At 44.0% G+C, this 26,952-nt stretch overlaps 1 protein-coding gene across 1 annotated transcript in view; it reads right to left on the bottom strand.

Annotated features, from left to right (window-relative positions):
• The window catches only part of BTBD11 (BTB domain containing 11), a 71,577-nt gene extending 55,283 nt beyond the window's left edge, over window positions 1–16,294 (bottom strand). Inside the window, exons 1-2 of the mRNA XM_018080653.1 lie at window positions 16,150–16,294; window positions 2,646–2,850 (exon numbers count right to left, since the gene is read on the bottom strand). Of these exons, the coding sequence (XP_017936142.1) occupies window positions 2,646–2,850; window positions 16,150–16,225 (281 nt within the window). The 5' untranslated portion in view covers window positions 16,226–16,294. The remainder of the gene's footprint in view (window positions 1–2,645; window positions 2,851–16,149) is intronic.
• Between the last annotated feature and the right edge of the window lie 10,658 nt (window positions 16,295–26,952).

The raw sequence follows: 26,952 nt of genomic DNA, 5'->3' as shown, positions 1-26,952 counted from the left end.
TGCCACCATGCTGGATTCCTCTCCCATATCCAGCTTCTGCAGAAGGACGTGTAGAGCCTTTGCAGCTCCCTACCTCAGCCGAAATCCAGGTGGGCTGGCGTTGGGTGGGAAGAATGGGATGGTCTTATGATGCCACCAAGCCCTGCAACTGCTGTCAAAATTCTCTGACTGCATCCCACAACCCTCTCCATCCTGGGCCTGCACTATCAGGGAGAAGGGGGCCAAGTCAGTAGCCAGCTTGGCTTCACAGGAGCCAAGGGCAACCCCTATTTCATGAAAATACTGCCTACAGCCAGATCCATACAGTCCTGGATTCTCTGCACCAGCAGGGACACAAGAAAGGCCAAGGATGGGGAAAGATGCCTGGACCTCCTTGCTTCCTTCTGGGCTTCTTCCAAAATAAAAGCAATTGCCACAGCTGGAGAGGGAATATGTCACACAGATACGCCACAACTCTTGCAAATCTTCTGCATATAAGTGTGCCATGTTTAACAAACCCATTTCCCTGCAACGCACAAAAACCCGTCATGGAAACCGAAACCACCAGAATTAAGTCATGGACCACAAAGCAAACCTGCATGTAAAAAACAAAAGGTAGGAAATGAGCAGTAAAGCTCCTCAGAGCACTAAAGAGAAGTCAGCTTCACTGTTGTCCTTTCTGAGCAGTACAGGATGGTTACATCCAGCTGATTAAATGCCCAGAACTCAGCTCCATGGAAATATCCGGGCTCACACTTAGCCCCGCGTCGCTCCCACTCCAGCACTAAGTACTAACGCATGTTTGATTAGGCAACAGGAGACGTATCTGCTCCTTCCAAAAGTGACCACAAGCTCTTGGCAATAACACTGAGTACTTGCTCCGGCCCTCACCGCACGCCGCAGGCACTACGCTGCCCTGCCAAAGGAAGACATCCTGCCAGACGGAGTATTCAAAATAAAGCAAAGAACGATCGCTTTAAATAATCAGCATGTCAAGTGCTCTAAGGAACAGGACTTGTATTAAGGCGACCTCAGAGAAAGGAAAACCTATTAAAGCAAGTGTTAAAATATTCCTGCCCTTTTCACTTCTGCACAGGGAAGTCTGAAGAAGTCTTACAAAACCAGAGGCTCGGCATTATTCACTCCTACGTTCCCTCTGGTTCCAGTGGCATTACGCCCACAGATGGAGACTATAGATCAGGTGAAGGTATTTTCTAATTTTTAAAATTTTTTTTGTGCATACTAACCACTCTTGGACACGAGTTAAGCCTTCCACAATAGCAAGGCTGGATGACAAATCAAATCATGAAATTAAAAATAATTTAGAAGAAAAAAATAAAATTCTGGATTCTTGTCATTTCCCTTCTGGTTTTTTTTCCTTCTTTGGAAATAACAGAACAAAAAGCGACAAACATGCTCATGGAGAGACCCAAACTTGAAAGGAAACAAAATGCCATCCAAAGGCAAATGGCAAAATTCCCAGTAACATCATTAATACCAGGGTTTCATCTGGTATGGTCTTCTGTGAGTGATACAAAAGTATGTCAATTTAGATATCATATTATATACCATTTACAGCTACACATACAATGACATCCTCAAATGCTGCTTTTGAGATGCAGACCTCACACTGAAACAATAACCAAGCCACACATGCACAGCTCTTGGGGCACACGTGCACATCAGAGTTTGGCTCACACGTACACCCCAATACATACATTGGGATGTAAATGTGGAACCCAACTTGACAAATCAGCTTGCATTTGCATCACCACAATACCCATCCTAAAAACTAATATCCATCACTTTCCAACCAACCAGCACCAGCCACTCCTCTCATCCATCCTGGGGATGCCTGGTTTACAGCTGGTGAGAAGTGTGGCAGGGAAACAGCACACTGAGACCTGTGTTACTAGAGGGTTTGCTGGGCTTTTGAGAGGACATGGATTTATTTTCTTGGTCAGCAATCTGTCCTGGTTGCTTTCTGCAGTGCCTGGGTGCAGAGCTGCCCTGCACTATGGCACCTGCCTGCCAGTTTCAGTGGCACCTCCTTCTCACCTTACATCAGACCCTGAGTCATGGCAGGGCTCCAGGTGTGCCTCCCCTGCCCTGGCCATCCCCAGAGCAGGGACAACAGCAGCACAGCTGGAACTTGCCACGTCCCTGGCCAGAGCAGCCCTGAGGTTACTCCTGTGCCCGGGTACTCAGTGCGGCTGGAGCCCACTATCTTTAATGACTTCTCCTTTCTACACACTACACCCTATTCATTTTCCACTTCCCCAATCACAGCTGCTGAGCCATATTAGCACGCAGAAAAAAACCCCACATTTAAACCCAAACCTGCTAGGCCAGAAATAGAAGTTCTCATTTTCTTTTCCAAAACACAGAATAGCTGAGCAACAACGAAAGGAAAAGGAAATCTCTCTCAAGTGCACATCTGGAACCAATTTGCTGTATGTAGCCACTGGGTGTCACTTTTGATATATATTGGTTCGGCCATGCAGCAGTTCAGCGAGAGAAACGGATTTCAAAGAGGTGATCCTAAACCAAACCAGACTGCTCTGCAGCCTCTCGCGCGCAAGCTGTAATTAGCAATTAGCCAGCCGGGCTGATTTATTAACAAAACGTCTTCACCACAACATAAAGCACGGTGCGGTGGCTCTTACCTCTCGGTCTGCAGCGTGACTTTTGATGGCTCCACATTGGGGTTTTCCCACTCCATCTGTGGACAGTGCATGAAGTAGCAAAGGGTGTAGAGAGCCTCTGGCTCCCAGTAGAACGATCCCTGCTTCTGGTGCATTGGTGTCCCATTCCCGTGCTGCTTGGCATTGAGGGGCTGGAGGTGATGCATTGCTCGAGACACCAGGTCGCCTGGAAAAAAGCAAAAGCTGGGTAAATGCCAGGCTTTTCAGCTGCCTCTCCCCCAAGTTTGCAAACTGAAAGGCACGCTGGGTTGTTTTTTCCTTCCATTTAACCTCACATATGCAAACAGTACAGGGTAGGACAGGATCCTGTGTGTTGCTCGTCACCAGGCTGAACTTTGCCTGGTGGTTTACATGGTGAGGTGTGACATACCCAGGCCGCAGACAAGCCCACAAAGGCCTGCAGGAGACATGTTTCTGCAAATATGGTGTGTGGGCAGCATTAGGCTGGCCCATCTCAGCACCACCGGCAGAGCTGGTATGCCGAGGCCAGGACCACAGCTACTGACTGGCAGCCTTTGGAGGATGCCGAAACCCCACAGCCCCAAAAAAAGACCAGTGGGGACAATGCAGAGCAGCACCAAAAGCTGCATGCTCCTGATCAGAGAGTGGCAGGGAAATCCACCTCTTGGAATGAGGAAGGAGGCAGTCAGATAATGCACAAAGCACTGCAGGAGCATGCAAATGTGCATGTGGGTGAAGAAAAAAGGGGAAAAATATTGTTAAAAAACAGTATCAAAAATGTGCAACCAAAATTCCACTTCTTGAGCCCAGACTAGGCTTGGAAAACCTCATGTTAGCAGAAAAGCAAAACCTGTGAAGTAGGTTTTACCCAGCCCCTCAGGTTTCCAGAGCACAGAAAATGGCCAAAGAAGATGATGCTCATTGTCTCCCCTGTGCCAATGTGGTTTAGGCCACTTCCTCACAGGGAATATATGGGAATCCAGCACAACAAGTGGACTGGGATCAGCAAAGCCAGCCAGTGAGATTAGCAAGCAAATATATGGGCAAGCAGCAGTGAGTCTCTTAGCACAACACTGATGGTAACTAATTAACTAAAGCATCTCCCTCTGAGGCAGTGAATTTTACCTTTGTTGACTAGTGACCACTCTATCAAAGGCAGGGAAACAATTGTGGTTATAAACTGCCTGTTTTCACATGTTCAAATCACTCTGAGAGTGCTTTTGGGGGAAATAATGATCTCGAATCTAATCAGTTGGTTTGTTTTAAATGAAAATCTGAGCAAGAGCCCTTTGGGTCATTCTTAATCTATACAAAATCAAGTGATGGGGAAAAGAGGACATAATTTTCCTGTGCTAAGAAGAAGTCACGCATTTTCTCTTATTTGCTTTTCCCAAGGACCACTGAGCAATGAAACTTGGAAGGAAAAGTTTAAAAGGTACACCAAGGTAGGAATATAAAACCAATATGGGGGGTGGGGAAGAGGGATAATGAAATCTTGGGCAAACTTAAAAGAGAACCACTCTGACTGTGTGCACAGCAGAACTACGGGTTTTTGCGAAATCCCACCCCTGTGAATACAGCACATCCCCCCTCTCCAGCCTGACTCACACAGACAGTGCTGCTATGATAATGTGTACCAGGGGGAGTAGAAATGTCTCTCAGAAAAATCTCAGCCCAGTCCTCCAAAAACATAGCCTTTAAACCATGAAGAGAAGAAAACCACTGGCATGAGGAAACTGCCGAGTCCATGATTTCAGGGTTTTGACACAATTTTTTGCTGCACTCTGCAATATTCTTCTGATTCTAAGCTTTCATTTAAAAATAGTTTCTTTTCTCTCTGCCAGGAAATTGTCATGATAGGACCAATGTTGCAGCCTTGCATGCTTATAATTTCCAAGAGAAACTGCATGTGGAAAGCATGCAGGATCAGGTCCACAGCAGGAACAGATGTGCTGCTGAAATGACTCCCCAGTCCTGCACAAAATTATCTGCAGACAATCAGAAGCAGCAGGAAAGTTTGGGACCCCCTTCACTCAGCCCACTCTAGTCACAGCAGATGTGCTCTGCCAAGTCTAGCACAGACCAATTTAACCGCTAGCAGCCTTGTTGATAGTAAATTCCTCTCTCTTTCTCCAGAAGGAAAAAAACTACATAGAAGTACTGGCTGCAACATCCAGCTTTAATAATAATAGCAAAGGCAGAGTAAAAGCACTAAATTCAGCCTGTTCAGACTCAAGACACTGTAGCACTGAAGCATGTGGTTAAAATTAAACACATGGCCAGTCTTATTTCAGTGGATTAAGACAGCAGACACCAGAGAACACCTCTGACTTTTGTACCAAACGATGAATAAAAATCAAGATGCGAGTTAGGCCCAGATTCTGGCAGTAGCATTACTTCACCCCACTCCTCCCCCAGTGCTGGGGTGATGTGACTTCAATGACACATCCAGGACCAGAGGAAGCTGCATGGTGAGTAAGGAGGGAAAGCAGCAGCAAGAGTGACGTGGGTAGGGTGGGCAGCTAAGCCTCATTGCAGATAAAAGGCTGGAGGAACTCGAGCCTTGCTCAGTGGCAAAGCTCCCACTCATATCAACAGGACCAGGAGTTCACCATTTTATTCTGTATTTTCTCAACTGCTTCTTAAGAAACCCAAACCAATTCATACCACAAAAACTGAATTAATGCTTTTTATGTTTAAGCCTCATTTAATTACATTATACCAAAAACTGATTTGCTAGATCTTGCTTTTGCCTATGCTATCTTCCTTTGCTATGCTATCTCTGGTCACATTTGAAGTAATTTCTATATGAAAAATTATCATAACATTTCTTTATCAGAGTCAACTCCAAGCTTAAATAATCAACACCTGTAAAGCATCGAGTTTCACAGAGAACAGTAAATAAGCAAAAAAAGCTCCATTATGATATTGGTGCCCAACAGGCAGAGCACTAGAGGCAGGACAGGAACTGTTTTATTCCACAGTGTAATCTCAAACAATCCAATACATGCCCTAGTGCCCTTTGCCTCCTCCAGCCACATCCAGTTACAGTGCAATTCTTCCGGGCAGAGACTGCCTTTGCATATCTGTGCTCCAGGATCTGTGCCAAGAAGGCACAAGGAAGCTGACAGGCGCACGCACACACTGTATGGTAGCACTTATGCAAACTCTGTAAAACAGTGCAACATCTGGTTCTAGGTGCTTGTGTGTTGTTTTCAATCCCTACCAGGTTTTGCTCTTTCTATTGTTACTTGCTAATATGCTTTTGCTCCTCCATTTCCTTCCAAAGAATATACCAAGAGTTGAAACTCTCTTTGATTCCAGCCACTGCACCTCAAAGCCCATGGATGTGAAACCAGCTTCATGAAGAGACTCACTGGTGGTCTGCTCTCCAGCAATCAGCCAACTCAAGTCTCATCTGGGAAACATGCTCTCCTTGCCAGATGTAAAAGCTGTGGTATATCTGAGCAACAAGGGCAGCCTTGAATTTGTGACCAAGCACACAGAGATAAGCCCCCTTCACCACTTCGTGTTAGCCATGCCTGCTCTTCAGAGCCATGCTCAGCACAGAAAGGCTCAGCAAGGGGAGGTTACCTGCTTGGAGCACTGCTGGCTCTTCTGCATTTTTTTGGCCTTGAAAATATGTCTCAGCTGCATCAACTGAACACATATGAAAGACCAATAAATTCCTCAGTGCATCATTTCCAAAAAAAAACACATCAAAAATAAAAATCCCAGCAGCTGCATTGACCTTGTAACTCCATGGATGAGGTTCCCGAGGGCTGTGGCATCATGGCCCAAGGGGCTCGGCAGGGATTCCTGCCTTGCTCTCCACTGAGCAAATTCTCACTCCTGTTCCACCGCCTGAGGAACAGACTGGGGAGATGATCTGCCTGACAAGAGACCTTGCCAATTTTGTTTTGTTTTAAAATTAAACTAAATGAAAACTTCCGTAATTTATGCAACATAAGCCAGGCGAGCCAAAGCACAAACTGCTTTGCAGGCAGAGCCAGGCAGATGAAGACACCACATTGTGCAGGGTAAACACAAGAAAAAAAGAAAAAGAAGACCAAAGTGGGGGGGACATTTGAGGACATTTTTGTTGCCAAAGCTGGGAAGCCACAACTAGAGGCCAGGCTCCCAGAGGGCAGCAAAGGCAACGGCAAGCCCCAGGCTGGCACTGCCTTGCAGCCCTGATTCTGGATGGGGAAGGACTCCAGGAACGTGGCTCCACACTGGAGCTTTTCAGCCCAGAGGAGAAACGCCGTGCCTTGCACACTGGCTACCAAAAAGCCACAAAACCATCCCTACACTGCAGCGTGGAGAGCTGCCACTGCAGCTGCCAGCATTTCATCCCTTCTATTAATAAAAGCAGGGTTCACTCATTGCTGCTGCTGTCAGTTCAGCACAGCTTGTGAATGCAAGGTCCACATACATTTGATTTAAGGATTGAAAATATTATGTAATGCGCATGTTCTGACATGGGCCTGGTTTGAGGCAATACTGAATATTTAAGGAACAGCTTCACTGACTTCAAGCCAAAGATATGATGTGACAGGGAAAGTGAAGCTGCTCCCATCTGTATGGGGGTGGTATATAACATACAACAACACACAGCATGCAAGTGGGCAGCTTGAGCCCTCTCTGCAGTGACCAGTGAAGCTTTTTTTTTAATGTGTTTGGCTTCAGTAAAAGCTATTATCAATGCTTTTACTATTTGAGAGCCCAGTGTTTAAAGAATAACACATCTGTTTCCAATTTTGGAATGGGGAGGGCACAGAGGAAGCAAAAAGAGAAGGAAGAGGGAGAAAATGACAGATGCCCAATGCCCATGTCTGAGAAGCTTCCTGTGGGATTTTTTGATCTGTGATGATGGACCTGATCATGCAAACCTGCCTGCCTAGGAGCAGGCTAACTGCTTTCAGAGGGATAAACTTCAACAGCCAAAACTATTCAGCTGGGTGCATGCCTCCACAGCCACGACCCTGAGGTGAATTACACAGCTGCTCCCCTATGACACCTACCTTGAGTTTTTCTTGTTCCAAAAACATGTTCTAAAACTACCAGAACAACTTCACAATGATACTTTTGCATGCTGAAAACAAGCATCAGTTTTTTGACCTGTGTCTTTCCTTCAAAATCCAGGGGAGAGAGGAGGGAGGATCTGTTTCCATCACAGCTCTCTTCTCACCTAACGTCCTATTAGGGCACTGTGTGAAGCTGAAGGCCATGTTTCTAGCGTAACAGCATCCTGCAGGCAGCATCCATCAGTTTGATAATGCTTGTCTGGTCATCCTTCCAGCTGTCCATGACTCCTATGTCCATGACTCCTATGTGCATAGCCTGTGCTCGGGAATCATGCCCTGCTTTGAGGCATGTTGATAGGAGCAGTGTTACTGCTTTGCTGTGCTACCTGGGTGAACATTTTCTCCTGCAAAGAGGGGGACAGAGCCATAGACTGGAGTTGTGCCTGTCTTTCAGAGCTCTTAACGTTCCCCTGTCTCTTGTCCAGACCATGGAAAGAAGGAGTATCCATCAGGGAGCTGCCAAATTCGCATCATGGTCAGTAGTTTCCAAAGTTTGCCTCCCCTACAAGCATGTAAGACAGGTGCAAAACTCATTTTTTTGACCTGGATTAATTGCACATTTCAGTATAAAAGTCTTGCATCTATGGTTTTGCTCACAACCAGCTCTGAGGAAACTGTATTGAAAACTTGAATTATAACCCTGATAATAAATCATGGTCTATTTAATCAGACTGCTACCTGGTAGCCACGGCCATTCTGCATCCTTCCCAAACTGCAGCTAAGTTTCTTTCCCTTTCAACCCCTGTTGCCTCTGGTTTCTGCAGCAAAGTGATGCATTCCTACAGTTCACCCCAGCACACATCTGTGAGCCCATCAGTGCAGGTGAATGTGAGTAGATGAAGTGTGTCTCCTGTACCACAGCCGCCGCCTCCAGCCATGCGCTCAGTCAGCCGCCTGACATGTCCCTATGCTCTGATTTCAGCTGCGCTGTTCCTCCATGTTCCTCCGCCTCCGGTGGTACAACAATCTCTATGTTTCAAAAGTCAGCCCAGCAAAAACTGCTCAAGCAAAACCCATCCTCAAATGATTTACTGGAGGTTTTCCATCATTAAGTCAAGACAACTCATCTGTACCAGGAGAAGAGCGTGCACAGAGCTAGGGTGGCTGCACACTAGAAAGTGTTTAGAACGTATTTTACTGAGTTCATGCTCTTAGCACAAAGTATCTTCAAACATAAAGGTAAAACATTCTTTGGCACACAGTATAATTCCATATTGTAGAGCCAGCTGCCTCAGGCTGCGGGTGCACTTGGGGTGCCATAACCCACACTCAGCAGGGCATCCCACACGCAACAACTTCACCGCTGAGCTCGCCCTGCAGACACCTCCCCAGCTCTGCCACCTCCGCTGGCCCGCACTGTGCCCCTGTGTGAATCTGCTGCCCCAGGCAACCTTTTCTTCTCCTAACAGCCACTCATCTCTCCCATAGAAGAGCAAAACAAGGAACTGTGGTCCCAAACTCAGAACTCAGAAGACAGGACTGGGATGCGAGCAGCCCATTTCCTGGCAGTGGCTTCCCTGTGGCCTCCCACAGATAGTTTAACCTTTTTATTTTCACTTACCCCACCATCACAAGAAGCTTCTATTTATATTACAGAGTAAGTGTTTGTATGCAATTTAGAGTTTGCAAAGCCTTTGAAGACTGATAAATTAGGGATTGGATAGAGCCCATAAAAAACCCACAGTAATAATTAAACTTTCTCATGTTCATATACCTATTATAACAACACTTTTACCTTCAAAATCTCCAATCCAACGTGGCAAGCGTGATGTTTGTGTTTGATTCCCCTTAAGCCACACCAACTTCAAACAAAACAAGCTTTGACTTGGATGAGCTATTCATGTGTGTTCCCTCTGCAGACCATCACTGCCTAATGGACCACCATTCCTGGTTTTAATTTGGCCTGATATAGACCCATATCCTGAAACTCTGAATTTGAGAGCCTCCCATTGCTTAGCAGGCCAGCTGAAGAGCGCTCACCCCAGCCTGATCAACTGCCTGTGCTCTGTACAGCAGGGACAGGGAGGATGCAAACCTAAGGAAAGAAAAATGCTATTTGAATCCCGAGTGTGTTGTGATGCACGGGTTTGGGGGGAACAGGAATCTGTACCTCAAAGGTGATGTAAATGAGAGAGTTCTGAGCCAATACATTGATGTTTCGGGTAAGGCTGGTGGAGGGCTGGCGCTTCAGTATCTCCCATGCACCACAGCACTGCATTTTGCCTCTAACCATCAGACCCGAGTGGGCTTAAACACACGAGGTAGAAGCCTTGGAGGAACAAAACGAGCCTGAGCTCGCCCCGCAAAGAAGGCAACAGGGGCTGAGTCTCACTCATGGGGAGAGCCAGGGAGTGCTGACAGCAGATGGGGACCCAGCCAAGCAACAGCCGCCCCTGTTCAGCCCCTGCAACCCAAGACAGAAATCCACTTCCTTGGTCAACAGGGCAGTCAAAGGGAAGATAAAGGCTGAGTAGGGTGTAGGCTGGTATTTTCTAATTATCCTCCCTCACGCTTCATTTCAACTGATAAATAAACGTATTGCTTTATGGCTTATGACAGTGGGTATCTCAGGGGGAAGAGAAGAAAAGCAGGATGTTGTTTGGGGCTATTAAGTAACCCCCAACCCTTCCTGTGCACAGACACAGCTAACGGAGGCTGTGGTCCATCGCTCAGAGAGGGCTGCAAGGGGAATGGGGTAGCAGCTAGGAAAGCCTGCAACCAGGAAGCAAGAAACTACCTAGCATTTAAGCACTGCATTAATCTGTCCTGTGTTCTCTGCTGGGGGGTTCTCTGTTGAGGAGCATTTTAACAACTTCTCTTTTCAACTTTTACAGATGAAGCAGATGACTTGTGCAAGGAGGAATTGCAAACTAAAGGCCCAGAAAGTGGTGGGAGGGCTAGGACATAGAGATCTTGTGCAACAAACCAGTGAAAGGCCCTTGAAAACCGGACATCACCATATCTGGAGAGGTGACACACATGCTGTCACAGTCTGTGGCCAAACTCTAGGCTGAAGGAAGCACTACCACCTGAATTGCAGGTTTCGGCTAGTACCTCTGCTTGGCTCAGCACTCTGCTTGCTGCATGAACCAAACTGTTCACAGGGAATAAGTTTTGGTTTTTCTCTACGGTGATGCTTAGTCTGAGAAATATATCAGACAAACAGGGCTTTTGTTCTGGCAGTAAATAAGCAGAGCACTTGGGACAACACTCCTTCAGATGCCACCCTTACAGCAAACACCTTTACCCTGGCATTTGCTTCTAAGCCTAGGTTTAACCTCTTATTCAGAGCACATGAATCAATTTGCAGGGCTCCTACAGTGCTCCTTCCTGTTGGCTGCAGAGAATTGAGACTAGATGAAAAGGCAAGGGAGGGGATGCCGACTTTCATCATCTCCTCAGCTGGGGCTCTGAGGAGAAATGAAAAACAGTATCAGTATGTGCAATCACATTCCTTCTTACACTTGAGCAGTAACCCTTCCTTTCATCCCTAAAAGCAAGCCAAGATCTACTGGGAGGCTGTTATTTTGGAAATATATAGTCAGAACTGCGGAGGCAAAGACAGGATGATGTGGAATGGAAAGAGGGGATGAAGGGTGGCATTTTTCCAGTGGCAAAAAGGGAAACTTTGCTGAGACCTGAGCGGTGACAGGGAGGAAATACCAGCCTGAACATCACATCTGGGAATTGCTCTCAGTTAAACACCATTCAAAGGCAAAAAACCTCTAAGATCCGCAGTGTTAAGTCGCATCCTCATCTTCAGATTATCACAGTTTAAAATAAAAACGATTATTTGTCGTGGTTAACACTCAGAGTAATACCACCACCACCAGTCACAATGGTTTGTGCAAGTCTGGGTGGCAAACTGCTCACCCAGGAAAGCCATAGCAGACTGGCCATCTTTGCAGTCAAAGCAAGCCCCAAAAGGTTTTCTGCTCTAACCTGAAGACATACATGAAGACATGCTTTGGATGACATCCTAAGCCACTGTTTATCCCTCTGTGATGCCTGAGAGACACAACCTTCTACAGCCCTACATATGCCCCTCAGCACAGGGTGGTTGTCCCAGCTCATCCGTCTTTACCCCAAGTAAAGTACAGTGAGGGAGGAGAATTTCTTGGTGCCAGGATTGGTGCCCAGTGCACCTTAAGGCTCTGCTCTTCCTTGTTACAACCTACGTGCACACGCAAGAGAAAGAGTCCTCCTTCATCCAGCAAAATGGCAACGACCTTCAGTTGTGAGCCTCATCCCTTCTGCATTTGGTCTCCAAGCCAGCAGTGGTATTTTTAGATGGATGATGAATAGGTGTCTTGGAGCATTATGCAGTCAAATATAACGTAAATGTTTGTGGATTGCAAACACTCATATAAAGAAGTTAGGAAAAATATTCAAAGGTCAAAAGCCAGTATCATGGGATCTCTCCACAGCCAAAGCACTGCCTAATATTGCTGTCTTTTTCTATTCAGTCTACTTATTTTTCCCCATCTGAAGGGGGAAGAAATGAAACAGAAGAATTATAAATCTAGATGAATCCCAAAAACTTTATGAAAAAAAAAGCCAAACAGATCTACTCCCCTTCTCCTCTGGGTCTGGTCTAGAAATACAGGAAACTTCAGGAAAAAACTTGGAAAAAAAAGTCCTGTGAAATATTTTCTCTAAGATTCAACAGTGAAATACTATGAGGCTACTGTTTAAAATCCTATTACTTTTGCTGTGCTTCAGTTCTTCCCAATGTTCTCTATATAATAAGCATTTCAAATGAAATTACATTATTTTAAAACACACTGTAGTAGGCAATTACAATTCCTGAATACTAAATGCCAATATAACATAGCCCAGATTTATTGTCGTTCCTTAACTTTGTGCCATGTTCATTATATTTTAATGAATAAGGTTTCACATTAATTTTTTAAGTCTTTGCCTTGGAATCACGCAGTACGGCTGTAATTGCGGTGTGGAATTAGGTGTCTATTTACATTCTCCTCCAAAGTCTTGGAGATGAAGCCTTCCTTTGATTTTTTTTTCCCCCTAAGTCAGCAACATCACCTCTTCATCCTATTTTCAGGAGAGTTCCCCAGGGCCAGTGGCACTACCTCACCTGGCCACCACCAGCCAGGGCAGGGCTGTCCCAGCAAGGACCAGAGCCTGCTACCTGCTAAGCCTGGGAGGTGAGAGCAGAAGCACCAGGCACGCAGGGTTTGGAGGGGACCAGAGCAGCATCCACAAATCCAGTTGCACCTGTCTGGCCATGAGGACTCCCCAGCGGCAGCCTGGGTTGACACCCTCCTTTGCAGCATTCCCAGTGGGTTCTGCCCTCTCTCTGTGGTCACGTCTGCCATCCCACCTTTTCCCAAAATTCTCTTGCCTGCTGTCACCCCCCAGAGAGACACAGCTCACCCAAATGGTCTTTTCTAATACACTGACAGAATGCATGAAAAAACAAAGGGTGCAGACACAGGAGGCCATCACAAGTAGGGCAAGGTGAAGGTACCAAATGATGCAAGGCTTTTCACCTTGTGAATCGATTTTTCACCTGGGACAGACCATGAAGAAATTAAGACAACGTGAGCTGAAATACAGGTGCTGGGCACAAAACAGGCCCTGTTTGCCAGCTGTCGTCTTTCAGGGGACAGATCTGACTTCCCGCTCTCAAAGCCTCCGGCAGCTCGGCAGCTGCTGCATGCAAAGATGCTGAGTAGAACCAAGAGCGGGGGAAGCCTTTCCTCCGCAAGCAGGCACTTGTTAATTCCAGTTATTCTGCATACTTGCAATACTTTAATTACTGATGTCAATAAACTACAGGAAATCTCCTTCAATTAGAACTCCTTTTTTAGATATTCTTTTTACCTGAGATAAAATGAAACTGCTTTATTGCAAGATCAGTCTTTGTCCACGGTTTTTATGCCCTTTTGAAGAGAACAGAAGTGAAATCCTGGCTCCTGGGATAGTGCAAGCCAATGGGACATTGCAGACACATGCCTGGGGACTGCCCGCTCTGTTGGTCCACAGGCCAAGTTTCTGTCCTTGTCTCTCTGTTCTGGTTGCTACCTCTTCCTCCTCTTCACAAGTACTAACCCTCTTAATTCCCTCCATCCAGAGAGTCTCCCTCATCACCTTTATTCATCCTCACAAAAGCAGAGGCTCTTCCATATCTAATCCTTCCCTCATATCTCACTTTCTCCATGTCAATGCCTGCCAGAACATCAATTTTAAAGCTCTCCATCCCCCTCACACCACCAAGGCAGCAATAAAACCTCCTTTGCCTACACCCTCCCTGCCTTTATGATCCCCAGGTGTTCCCCCCACTGCTCTCCATTACTGCCCCCACGCTATGGTTCCTCATCCACCCTCCATGGAAGAAGTTTTGCTGTAACCTCTGGCTCACAGCTGCTGCTGCCGCCAGAGACAGACCCACAAGCACTGAGCAAAGAGCAAACCTAGTTGTATCCCCTCACCCCTCCACTTTCCTTCCATTTCATGATTTTTCCTCCAAAATTAGAGGGTTTTTGCCCACCAACACACTGCACCTCCCTCCACGCTTCACAGCTTGGTTTTGAACTCTGCACCAGCACTGCTGCACAGCACAGATTTCTACCCAATTGAGCATATCCAGCCTTGCAAGCTTTGCCAATTACCACTCCTCCCACTGCTGCTTCCCCAACATGCATCTGCTTGCAGGGGCCAGGGAGGATCCCTCGACAGTCGGCCAGAGGGCTTTCTGGAGGGCTACCAGCCTGCCGGAGTTGCCAACGTCTCCGACAGCTGCACCTAACTCCCACTGATGCGCTCTGTTCTTCGAACCGGCCACCCTGAAGAGCGTTTTGCCTGTGTTTGCAGTCAACAGATGTACTGAAAGCAAACCCTATCAACCAAAGATTCAAATGTAAGGCAGGACACTTACAGATTCCTAGAAATCAGATTTTAAAAGAGGAGAGGGTGCTCTAACTAAGGAGTCTGGCTTTTTGGGTTGTGTACAAAGGTCCAAGAAAAATCCAGAATTAAAAGCCTCCATCCACCATGAAATATCCGTAAATTACTTATTTGTTAAAACCCAACCATATGTATTTTTAAGAAAGAGAGCTGTATCATGCATAATTTAGTTGGCACACAGATTGTACTGTTGTGTGTTTCATATGCGTGAAATAAATGAGCATAAATCACTTAATTTGAATAACACCAAACACCTGATTCCAGAGATGGAGCAACACTTCACACTAAGGCATGTAAGTGCTCTTGGCTTGTTGACGTTTCACCAGAGCAAATTAAAATTAGCAAGCTGAAAACAGAAATTCATCTTGTGGCTTGTAGACAAACATTCATGGTGCATCCACACGGCTCGTGAACAGCAAAAAAATGAGCCATGGTGATATGATGGACCTACAGAGGAGACTTGCATTGCTACAGAAAGTGCCAAAAAAATGCACATCAGATCCCTATACATGTTCTTTATGATGCTGGTAACACACAAGTCAGTAATAGGAATAACAGTAAGTTGGGTAGCCTGTATCTTCATGTATTTGAGTACTTTTTAATTTGTCCCCAAAATTTTATAACAGACCTCAGGGAAAAAAAATGGTCAACAGTATTTCTCACAAATCTCATAAAAAAATATGTCTAAATGTACTGTTTTCCCACGCAGAGCTTTCTATATCTAACTAGATTACAAATATGATTGGAACACTTCTCTCCTAATAAAAAAAAGTTTAAATAAAGCACTTATGGTAATTTATCTCCATGTCACAAAAGGATGCACATGGGATTTGTCTTCTACCATTTATCTGTGCCAAAAGCAAAGTTTTCAGATTTTGACAAATATCATAGATGCTCATATTTCTCAAAAAGTGTTTTGATTAATAGCAAATAATTTGTCTTTCAAGAGTAAATTCCTCTGATGCATGTTTGAGTTGTGGGGCTTTCTTTTGCTGAAACTGGAGAAGGAAAGGCAAGTGAAGGATCTTCTCCAACACACGTGGAACTAGCTCTGCCTTAAACATGTGGCAATATTTCCTGTACTTATTGCAGCCTCCAGCTTTTTGCCTGCCATCACAAAACAGACATCCCACTGAAATGAGACAGGACACCAATACAAAAGACATTTGCAAGTTTGGCCAAGCTGTGAGGTGCTCTCAAATAGAACATAGGGAAGATGAAATAAAGCATCTTTCACCTTTAAAACTGAGAGCAATGTATGCAAACAAGCCATAGGCATTGCTATGAGTCTGCACAAGACTTCTTTCCTCCTATGGCTTCAGCTTCCAAACTAACCATGGAGCATGAACACAGCTAGATCTGCCCCAGTGCCTCCTTCAACATTACATATGCCCCCTCATCTCTCCTCTGCAGAGCCAGAAAATGCAATTGGCTTTGCCTTACTTTCAGGAAAGAAATCCAAATGTTATTGACAGCCTTGTACTTACTGAGTTCAGAAATGCTCCCCACGCGCGTAGCAAGTAAAGACTGCTCGATGGTCCTTAGCTCTGACTGGCTGAACATCTGCACCTCCCCAGGCTTGTTTGACCTTTGCTGGTCTTTGTGAAGGTTCAAGCTGTCCGGCAGGCAGAGAACACCTACAGTGGAAAAAAAGAAAGGAGAAGTCTGATGTAATTTCAGCCAACATGGATGACTTTGGTGGCACCACCCCATCGTTTTGGGGACATTCCAAGACACAGCCTGTGTGTGCAGAGCTCGAAGACAACCAACATCTGTAACTCAATGTCACAGATGACTCGTGCAGAAGTGGCCCTTGTTAGCTCTTCTGAATATCCCCAAGTCAATTACAACATCACCTGAGGGATAATTCTTACAAAAAATCCTAGGAGGATTGCCCAAAAGGGAGTTCAAAGGGTTCCAAAGAAGCCTCCTAGAAACTACTCCAAACCTAGACAAAATTATTAGAAAACGATATCTACTGGTATCTCAGAATTCTTAAAGACTGGTTTTAAAATTATATATGAGACAGATGATACATTTACAGGATTTTCCTGTAAGGGGAATTCCACTGTCAATTGCCAAAATAACAGACAGTATCAAGATGTTAGAAGTGTCATTGATGGGCTGATTGAATTTCTTTTGTAACAGCTCCTGGCAATTGAACTGCTTGGACTTCAAAAGCCCATTACGAAGAAGCCCTTAGAACAGTGAATTTTTATGGTGCAGGGCAAAAGTAAAGCTACTGACAATAAAATGATTTACATACACATTCATTCAGGCACAAAAGTCACTTTCTGCCACAACATCTAAACCCTCAGGAATAGATAGAGGGCATAAGTTTACTCATCAAAATCATTGTCACGCTAAAAAACAGAACTTATTTACAAGAGCAAACATTGCATTACCATCCTTGACTAACTGATGCATTGGTCCAGCTTGGAGAGCAAGCTCTGCTCCCTTCCTAAGGTCTGGGAACAGTCAGCTATGGTTATGCTCTTCACAATGGCTATCATCTTCCCAGTCCCTCTGGGACACACACAGGTAGAGACCCAGGCAATGGAACTCTACCTCTTTATGATGATTAAATTTCATCTTATGTCCAAATGCATGATATGCAACAATTACCTTAGAAAAGAAGCCAGAGTAGGAAATATGTATTTTCCATTAGTTTTTACTACTCTTTTCTTTTAAGCACAGACAGGAGATTCTGCCCTTACAGGCCAAGAAGACTTTGCAAAATACATTAAAGGAAGAGGTATGTATTTAGTGTTTTTCTTCAAGAAAACAACTTGCTTAATTTCCCAGCTCAGTAAATATACAACATCTAACACTACTGACCAATAATTCTGCCAATAGGTATAACGTTGGAGGTCCAGGGTAGAATAGCTACCTTAACCTGTTTATCTCAGTTATGAAACAGCCCCACAAACATCCCTGCCTTGGGAGCACTGAAAGACCAGGCAATTCACCTGAGAGGAGATGCTTCTCAGACATCTTGTTAGCTTCACCAAACCATCCTGGATTCCCTCCTCACATCTATCTCTTCCCTGCAAACAGTTCAGTTTACAAGCTATATTTGCAGCACAGACCTAAAAACACCCATTCTGGGAGGAGAGAGGTGACACAGGTTCAGTGAGCCTATTCAAAAGAAAAAGCAGGGGTATACACTGGGAAAACCAAGACCAAAAGTCTTGTCAACCATGGCCATGAGACAGCAACCTAAACCAGGATCATCCTCTGCACACAGCAGCAGTGCCAGAACAAAGTTCCTGATAGCCTGTTTGAACACTGGAGACAAAGGAGCAGGAACAGATGTAATTCCCAGCCCTGGCTCTGGTCCCAGGGTTGTAACAACTCCATGCATGTGTAGAAGGTCATGAGCGAGTAACACGACTCACGAGGAAGCGCCCTGGAGAAAAAGAGCAGGACATCTGACACAGCAAAAGGGAGGGAAGAACTTAAAGCAGAAAGGTAGGGAATGAAAAGCAACAAAAGCTTATAAAACAAGCTCTTCAAATTCTCCTGCCATCACTCAGTGGCTGACTCACTTAAACACTTGGTGCACTGATCAACATTTATATTCCATGGATGTACAGATCTCCAGAAGTACAAACACCTGGATTTAAAATGCAGGATTGCCTGCATATTTTAGTAAGTACTCTCTCGGAAATATTTATCAATTTTTTTTAGATTATTCTTTATAATTTTAATGGGTAGAAATTAAGACAAAATTGGAAGAGTCTTCCCTGCAGAAAACAGATGTGAAAATGATCTAATATTCTAAGAGATTTCTAAAAACAAAAAAAAAAAAACAGAGCACAAACAGCTTTATGGCATCTTTAAAATATGAATTGGATAATTTTTCTGCAAAAACACACCTTAAGTGTGGGGGAAAAAAATCCTGTTTATGATAATTTTACAAATAAAATCCAAATAGTTTAAAATCGTAATATGTACAGAAAATATTTCTCCAAGTGATTTATGCAGTGGGATATAGACATTTTATTCTCTACTTTATCTATGACTCTGTTCCCACAGCCAGGCCTTTTCCTTACAAACAGCCCTGATGATTAATTACTCTGTTCTTTGGCGAGGGGAGCATATTCTTAGGTTCTTGGATGGAAAAGCGCAAATGAAATGCAAAATGTGCCATTGTTAGAAAACGTAACAAATTCTAGGATGTATCATGCCAAAGGGTTTCACTTGGGTTGGAGATTAGCAAAGACACACAATAGCCAAACATCTGATACTTATATGCCAGCTTCAAAACTATAATTGACCACAGCCAGTGACCAGTGGGGTGATGGAAGATTTGTTTATAACTTATAATTTTGCTGGATCAAATCTGTTTCTATAAGTATAGAGAAAGGGAATTCTATGGCTTGGGCTTGCGACTCTGCCAATCTTCTAGCTTCAACTGTTTTCCCCCCCAAAATATTAAAGTGAATAAAATGCCTTTTTAGAAGAAAAAAACACTCTCTTTTTATCAGTGTTTGATGTAAAGTTCAAATTTTCTGATGAAAGGCTACAGCAGGGAAGAAGAGAGCATGCCAAACTGAGGAGGGAGGTGAAAAAATAAACATTTTGTGATTATAAATATCTTTTTTATAGATAGAAACATCTAAAAAGCTTTCACTGGTTTGGCTACAGTTCAACTTCCTTATTTTAATTCTTTGCCAATTGGTGTTAATTCACTTGCTTTCTCAGTCGTATTGTGTTAAACTTGAAAAATAGGTGAGGAACTCAAGTTTCCAGTTGCCTGAAAACCAGGACTTTCCCCCACTCTCTTTTCTTGCTGTCACTGCCGATGCTACCTGTCATTCCACACCAGAGACATCTGTGCAGTGTCTTCAGAAATGAACAGCAGTACCTGTCTTTTCTCTCAACTTGGCACTGTTTACATGTCCTTCCTTTCTGCACAGTTACTGAACCCTGTGCGCTTCTTTGCCCATTATTTTATCCCTCTTCTTCCCTCTGATTCACTAGAGTGGAAATTAGGAAGTCAGTTGTTGCCTGATGAATACAGGGCCAGACTCCTTCAGTATGTCCCTGGCAGCTCTGCACCACCCAGCAATGTACAGAAGCCCCATGTTGCACCTCCGACTGCTGTGAACCACTGGAGCAAGGCAAGGCAATCAAAGCACTCAAGTGTATTTGGATTTCGTCACTTCTTTTGGTGCTCCCCCTTGCCTGTACCCTCCTTGGGGCATGGATCTGCCTAGGACTTGATTTCAAGGAGACATTTCCAGAATGGGCCATACCCAAAATTGTTTTATTCACTTAGCTCTTGGCCTCAGAGTACCCTGCAATCTGTAGGTAAAAGACTGAAGAGAAATGCATACATTTTAAAATCAGCAGTATGCCAAGAAAAAAAAAAGCTTCTAATGCTCCCCTTCCCAAATCTCTAGAGAAAAAACAACATCACAGAGAAAATCCGATGCACAATTAATACACTCTACATTTTTCCTGCCCTCTGGGCTCAGCTGAAACACAAGCCAGAGCTCAGTCCCTAAGGACCTTAAAACCCCAAACCAGAGAAGTATGGCACAAAATGAAAAAGTGAAGACTTGAAAGTGCCCAGACTTATAAAAGAAGCAGTTATTTTAAACCTTCAAGCAAACTCATCCAAGGACTGGAGTACCTTGTAACTCTTTTCCAGTTTTCCTGTGCACATTCCCACCTCTTTGGGCTTGGTTGATGCACCACCCTCCATTGCAAAGCAGATTTTGGCACAGAAACACATGCCTTCCTGCATACTCCTTTCAGAGATTGTTGCAGAGCTGCCTAAATGCTGTCCTTGCAGCATGACAGAAGTGTGTGTGCATCACACAAATATCCCAAATTCAGTGTCCAGCAGCAGTCCCAGTAGATGTCCTCAGTGCCTCCCCAGCAAAACAGCCTGAAGGACCTGATAGTCAAGAGCAACTCCCACACCAGACACGGCAGCTGCAGTGTGACTCTTACAGCTTTTCTGGGCAGGAGAAATATGGGTTGTGTAGCCCAAATCTCACCTAAATACAGAGGAATCATTAAAAATAACTAAGCTTTCTCCACTGTTCCTCAATTTAGACAGATACCTGCACTTATTTACGTACCAGCTGCTGCCAAACATTTGATTCCTGAAGTGCTGGTATTTATGATGCCCATACTCCAGGACCAGCTGACTTCACTTTCTCTCAGGCATAGGCTGCTGGCTTTCCATGGACCACGTATTGCTCCTGGCACTGCACAGCTATTTGTATCATGCAAAGGCAGATCAAAGGGCAAACCAGCAAAAAATAAGACAAGCAGCTGTTTGTATACCACCATGAATGACTACACAATGTGCAAAGCAATAAAACAGCAAGGCTTTTTATTTGGGATAGGTAATAAAGTATGAGGCAATGCTGTATCGCATGCTCAAACATCCTGTACGTCAGTCCCAAACCACCTTTGCCACCTAAAACATCATTTTCAACTGTGAGTCCGTCCCAGGAGAAAGAGAATGAGAGATTTGGGACCTAAACTTGCAGTTTCAGTTACTGCATGTCTGAAATTACTGCTCCAACCTTCCTCTTCTCACCCATCGTAAACATACCACACATCTCCCATATTTTAAGCTTTTATTTGTATTTCAAAGAGTTTGAAACATTTAATCAAGCTACTGCTTGAGCATACAGCAAAATCACCAAGACCAAATGATACCTCAACTATAACTGAATTCAATTTTATATATATATATATATGTCTGCAGATGAAGTGACAGAACACAGCAAACAAGAAGTTTGCACTGCCTACATTCATGGGTCTGCAACACCTAATGTTATCCACATTTTAAATTCCTTGCCTCCTCTCTTCTCCTTTAGTATTCAAATCCCATGGACTAAGCAAAACAAAATTCCAACGACATTAAATTAATAAAAATGCCCACTGAACAATATGATTCAGATGATCCATGGCTGAGGCATCTAGCAGAAAACCAACATAAATGTGTTTGCTTTGACTAAAAATTTAAGTGCTGTGAACATTATAAAATATTTCTTGCACATTTCACCATTCATTCCTTTGGAAAGAGTGCCAGACTTCTTTATATCAATTTAGAGTGTAGACAAAAGCATGAAGGCTTTGCTGCTCTCGTTATTTTTCTATAATTTTCCTATTTTAAAGAGAAAATAATTCAAATTATCTTTGACCTCCTTCTTTATCTGTCTATTACATCTTAAGCAAATGTATATATCTGGAAAACAGTTTATACTCCCACTGCAAGAAGTCCTACTAAGAATTTATAGAACTTAAGTGTGCAGGACAGATTACACATATATAGATATATACATAGCAGATTGATATAGATATATAGGTATATACATATATATATATATATAGCATATATATAGCAAATTGCTATAGAAAATGAGCCTGAAAATGGTAGTTAAACCTGATCTGTCCCCAGTACATGGTGTTGCATGTTATATTGCTCAAGTAAATGCCAACCTTACCTAGGAGGATTACCTTTAGGAGCAGGAAATCCCCTCAGTCATCATATTTTTTTATTTTTTACACAGGAACATCAGACTAGAAAATCTTTAGTCTCCTGCTCTCATAAATAACCATGTGAAGTTCAAGAGCTCACAAAACATCCAATAAAAAAAAAAAAAACCTTTTCTTCCACGAGGTCACGTAGCAAAATACTTCCCAACATCAGGGAGCATTCTTGAGATCTACAACGGAAAGGCCTATGGGAAAAAAATAAAAGGGTCAAAAGTATTGCCAGCTGCCTTTGCAACTTAACTAGGTGCAAGCCCCACATGGTTGGTATTCCGACATGCAGAAAAACTCTCCTGACCCCATACTTTGTGATCGTGGCAACCATGAATATGTGAGGATGATGTAGCATCCAGATACACAGCAGATTTTGTGGGACAGTATGGGATCACCAGCACCATGAGCTCAACATCCCAGCTCCAATGCACAGGACCTGGTGAACCGAAAGGGATGCAAACTACTATGTCAAGGCTCCAACTTAGAAAGAAACCCTACAGTCTCCATTTCTTAAAACAACCTGCACCGTCATCCCTGGGCTCAGCCTGTCAACTTGACTGGCAAGGCAGATGGAAAACATCTTGACTTCTCCTTACAGAAATGAGACTAAAGGGAAAATTTTAAAGCTAATCATATCAGCCAGTGCTTTCAGTAAAGGGAAGATCTGGAAAGCATTCAAGGCAAGGAGCACAAAGTGTCTTCTTTCCACACATTCCAACCCAGTTAAATAACAGGGAGTGGCTTTGCATGGAGAAAATGCAAAGCACTTGGGAAAGCCAGGTGGTGAGGTAAAGCTTCCAGAATTGGAGCCTTAAAGTAGGCAGAGCAGCCCAAACAAGGAAGGGTGGAACAAGCACAGGAATCAGACACAAGAGACTAAAAAGGGACACTACTTTGTGTGTCTTTTAACGCCTACTACCCAAAGACATTAACAGGCATTACCAGCTTTGCACTTTGCCTCAAGACACTGGTGTTATGCAGATAAAGTAATATTCACCTCTAACTTGTAGATAAAGTGAAAGTAAAGCATTAGAGAGTTCACTAATTAATTCAAGGTGAAATAAGAAATGTTAGAGAAAACCAGGAAAAGACCACAAGGCCTCTAGCTATGCATTTTAACCACAAGAGATCACCCTTTCTCTCCTGGAAAAAATCAGTAGAAGAGCAAATGAATAATGCTTAGAAATTAAAGAACTGAGAGCCGAACTAAATCATCCAAAGCGAAGAGCACCTCTATGAGATATGAGAGCAGATGCTACAGGAAGACGAGATAATAGAATTATATTACAACATGTGACTGTGACATCTTTTCTTGTAACCAAGTTTCTTAGCACAACATATTCTACTTAACTGGGACATCCTCCTTATTAGGATCCTTCCAAAGGCAATAGTTTTTGCCTAATGATAATGAGTGGCAATCACTGCTGCTTAAAATGGCATACAAGTAACAACAATTCAAGTAAATTAGGATATATTCTGCTAGCACCAAGCAGTTAAATGGTGCACAACCAAGTGGAACACAGGATGGATTTGATTGTTCAGGCTATATATTACAAAACAGAAAAGAATCAAGACTATTAGATCCCCCTAAACATGGAAACTGAGCTCCCAAATCACCAACTACAGCTTTACATTTATTTTTCTTAGGATATAGAGAAAACAAAGTCTTAGTCCTGCCAAAATTAATTGCTAAACTTCAAAATCGTCAAAACCACCGCTAAAATAAACTACGAAAACAGCAAACATGAAGCAAGCCACTCCTCAAGCCAAAGAAAAAATGGACACCCATCTCCTCATGCTCATCCCCAGGTCTCTCCCCGTTCCCTTAAGTGGTCTTCGTGATACTGCCATAGGGCAAAGCAGCAGAAGATGCTGCTTTCCAGAGTGCATCCGTGGGCTGGACAAACAACACACTGTGATGGCACAGCAAGCTGCAGCTGATACAAGAGCTGTATTCCCCTCCTGTTCCCCACTGAGGGGACTGATGTGCACCCTACACCTTCACCTACCTGTGATTTTCACCACTGCTCTCCCTGTTGGCCACGAAGAAGCATTTTATCAACTTCACAATAGGAAAACTGCACAACAGCACACTCTGCTCAGTCACGTTGTTCCACTGTCACACTGACCATAAAACTTTAGTGAGAGTTGTGATTTTTTTGGCAGAGAGATGTTAGAGCTGACACAATGCATTTATTTCATGTCGAGTACCCATCATCTTGAGATTACCCTGATCTAAGCTATGCTGCCCTGGAACTAGCAATGTGTCTGAGAAAGGCTTTCTATCACTCTTTGATAGGAGGCATCCAGACACAAAAAATAAAATTTAAAAATGCCATATCATCTTCCTTCTCTGCTACACGCAAATAAATATAACACATGCAGCCCCCAGTGTCTTGACCCAAGAAGAAGTTGAGAGGTCATGGGGAATCTGATGGAAGAAAAGAGCGTGATGAATATGTTGGCAATACCAGCAAGTGAGAAAGCTCAGACAAATGTGGATTTGGCGGTACCCAGTCTAACCGTGAGATGCCCTCTTGCAGCAAGACAGAAGACACATACTCAAGGAGGAAAGGGTGTGCTCTGGTATAAACATGGACTCTGGGCATGCACAAGAGTACTAACTCACGCAAAAACGGGTTTGGCTAAAAACAAGCACAATTCCCTGTCAGACAGAGTTCGAAGAAGGTCTATACCTTTGAGTCACCAAAAATGACTAAGAATGTGTTAATGACTTTTATTTTATGGAAGACCACCTGTCAGTTGATAGCAGCAAAACAAGAGGATTCGGTGATTCACAGTTTAATATGCTTTCCCAGAGCCTGTAATTTCCTTTATTCATTACCATCAGGCCCCTGAAGTGCCCAGCCATGACAGAAGACTCCCGTTCAGCAGCCGTGACGTGGGCACGGCCCGAAAGCCCAGCGGTGCTGATCCGGCATCTCTCCTAACCCAGTCCAGTCTCCGCCAGTACTTGATACACAAAACAGCAGCAGCTAATTAGACACTCTCATATATGAGCAGTGAGCTTCTTGTAACGATACTGGTTTGGACTTCTTGAGAAGAGAGACTGAGTGTTAAATAGCAAATGAGTAACCCCATGCAAGAACATAATCCCCCGTTTTTGCAAGACCTACAATCCAAACAGGCCCCTGTTCCAGGTACTGCAGATATAGTAAAGCAGTGCAAAATGCCTGATCCAAAAGAACATATTTTCCATTGCTCTCTCTGTGTGCCACCATTCCTCTGGCATAGGCACCATGCATCAGATGCTTCTGAGGGTCAGACACATCATCTCAAAACCACTGATGCGCTTCCGTTTCTGAGCAGTTGCACCGATACTAAACAGTACACTTAGCAAGAATATTTTGAATGCCCTAAAAAACACCTCCTCCATTTGCTTCCATATTTGCAAAGATTAGTATGCTTTTTACAGGAGAAGGAATTGCTTGCCAAAAATTCCTCCTTTCACTTTGGAACACCATCCGCGTATACAAAACTGCATGAATACTACACGGCGGAGCAGATGCCCCGTGCTGAGACTGAGCACGGGGCATTCCCAGCGTAGTTACCAATGGCACCCTTCGCATTTCACAAGTGGAAGCAGCTGGAAACTAGATGGAGGGGAGCATGAAAGGGAGCCTGTGGTCTATGGAGCACTCACTGCCTTGCACTTGGGAGCCAGTTACATATGCAAAAGCTTACAAAAAGCATACCTGCAGGAGTAAGGATGGTTTGCAATTCAAACTGCGGAAACACCTGACCATACAAGGGTGAGGTGACTGGTTGATGGGAGAATGACACCCCTTTCTGCAGAGCTGGGTGCTTGCTGTTTGCTTTGTAAGTCACCTTCCATGAATACCAAAACCTTGGACTCTGGTCCAGGCAATGCTACCATAATATCAAAAAGCAGGTAAAATCATCACCACCCTTCAACTTCGAACAACTAAACTATCAGCCCCAGAGATTTCTGGGAAGGTATTAAGGTATGTGTTTTAGTAAAATAAATATAAAACAAATAAAATTAGTTAGTCTGCAGTCAGCAGAGCATTAAAGCCAAAAACACAGGACATGTAGGCACTGCAATGAAACCCCTGAGCCAATGGATACATATGGATGAAACTGCACCGCTGCTGCACGTTGCCATGCTTCAGCAGGACAATGCAGGCAGCTCTGGCAGAACTCCTACTGATTTAGTAAAAGTCGGGATTTTAGCCCCCCAAGGAGTAACTTTTGGGTAAATTGGAGGATTCGGAGACCACAGTAAAGGTTAATCAGGATTTCCTTTCAACTGCTTGAACAGATGAATATCAGATTAGCCACTCCACCCTCACTATGAAAGCCTGTGCTTAATGAAAGTAAAGAATGATAAGATGGTTTAGAAACACAAGCTGCTATTTACTGGCTTTAGGGCAGTATCCCATAACTACGAGAATTTACTACGCTCCCTCCCACCCTGCTAAGGATGGCACTACGCAAACTGATTATCACAGCAGGATAAAAACCACCTGCTCATGAAGTACATGGCAATCTCCTGAACTGTCTACTACCCCACAGCAGGATGTGCCCCACAGCCTCCTCCATCCCTCACAGCCAGGTCTGGTACATCACTTGGGGTATCCCTAGCAGGCGAGATGTCCTCACCTGCAAACACCTGAGTTCTGGGACTGACAGCTGTGACCTGCATGGGACCAAGGTACCCATCTCCCACCCTCAAGTAAAGGAGTAACCTTCTGCCTTCAGCATGTGCTTCAATAGGTTTTTGTCACATA

This window comes from Manacus vitellinus, unplaced genomic scaffold (genome assembly GCF_001715985.3).
Source record: "Manacus vitellinus isolate BGI_N305 unplaced genomic scaffold, ASM171598v3 scaffold_5_pilon, whole genome shotgun sequence".
In the NCBI taxonomy this organism is placed as follows: Eukaryota; Metazoa; Chordata; class Aves; order Passeriformes; family Pipridae; genus Manacus; species Manacus vitellinus.
Note: the sequence above shows the minus strand (reverse complement) of the source record. Positions and strands in the feature narration are given on the sequence as shown.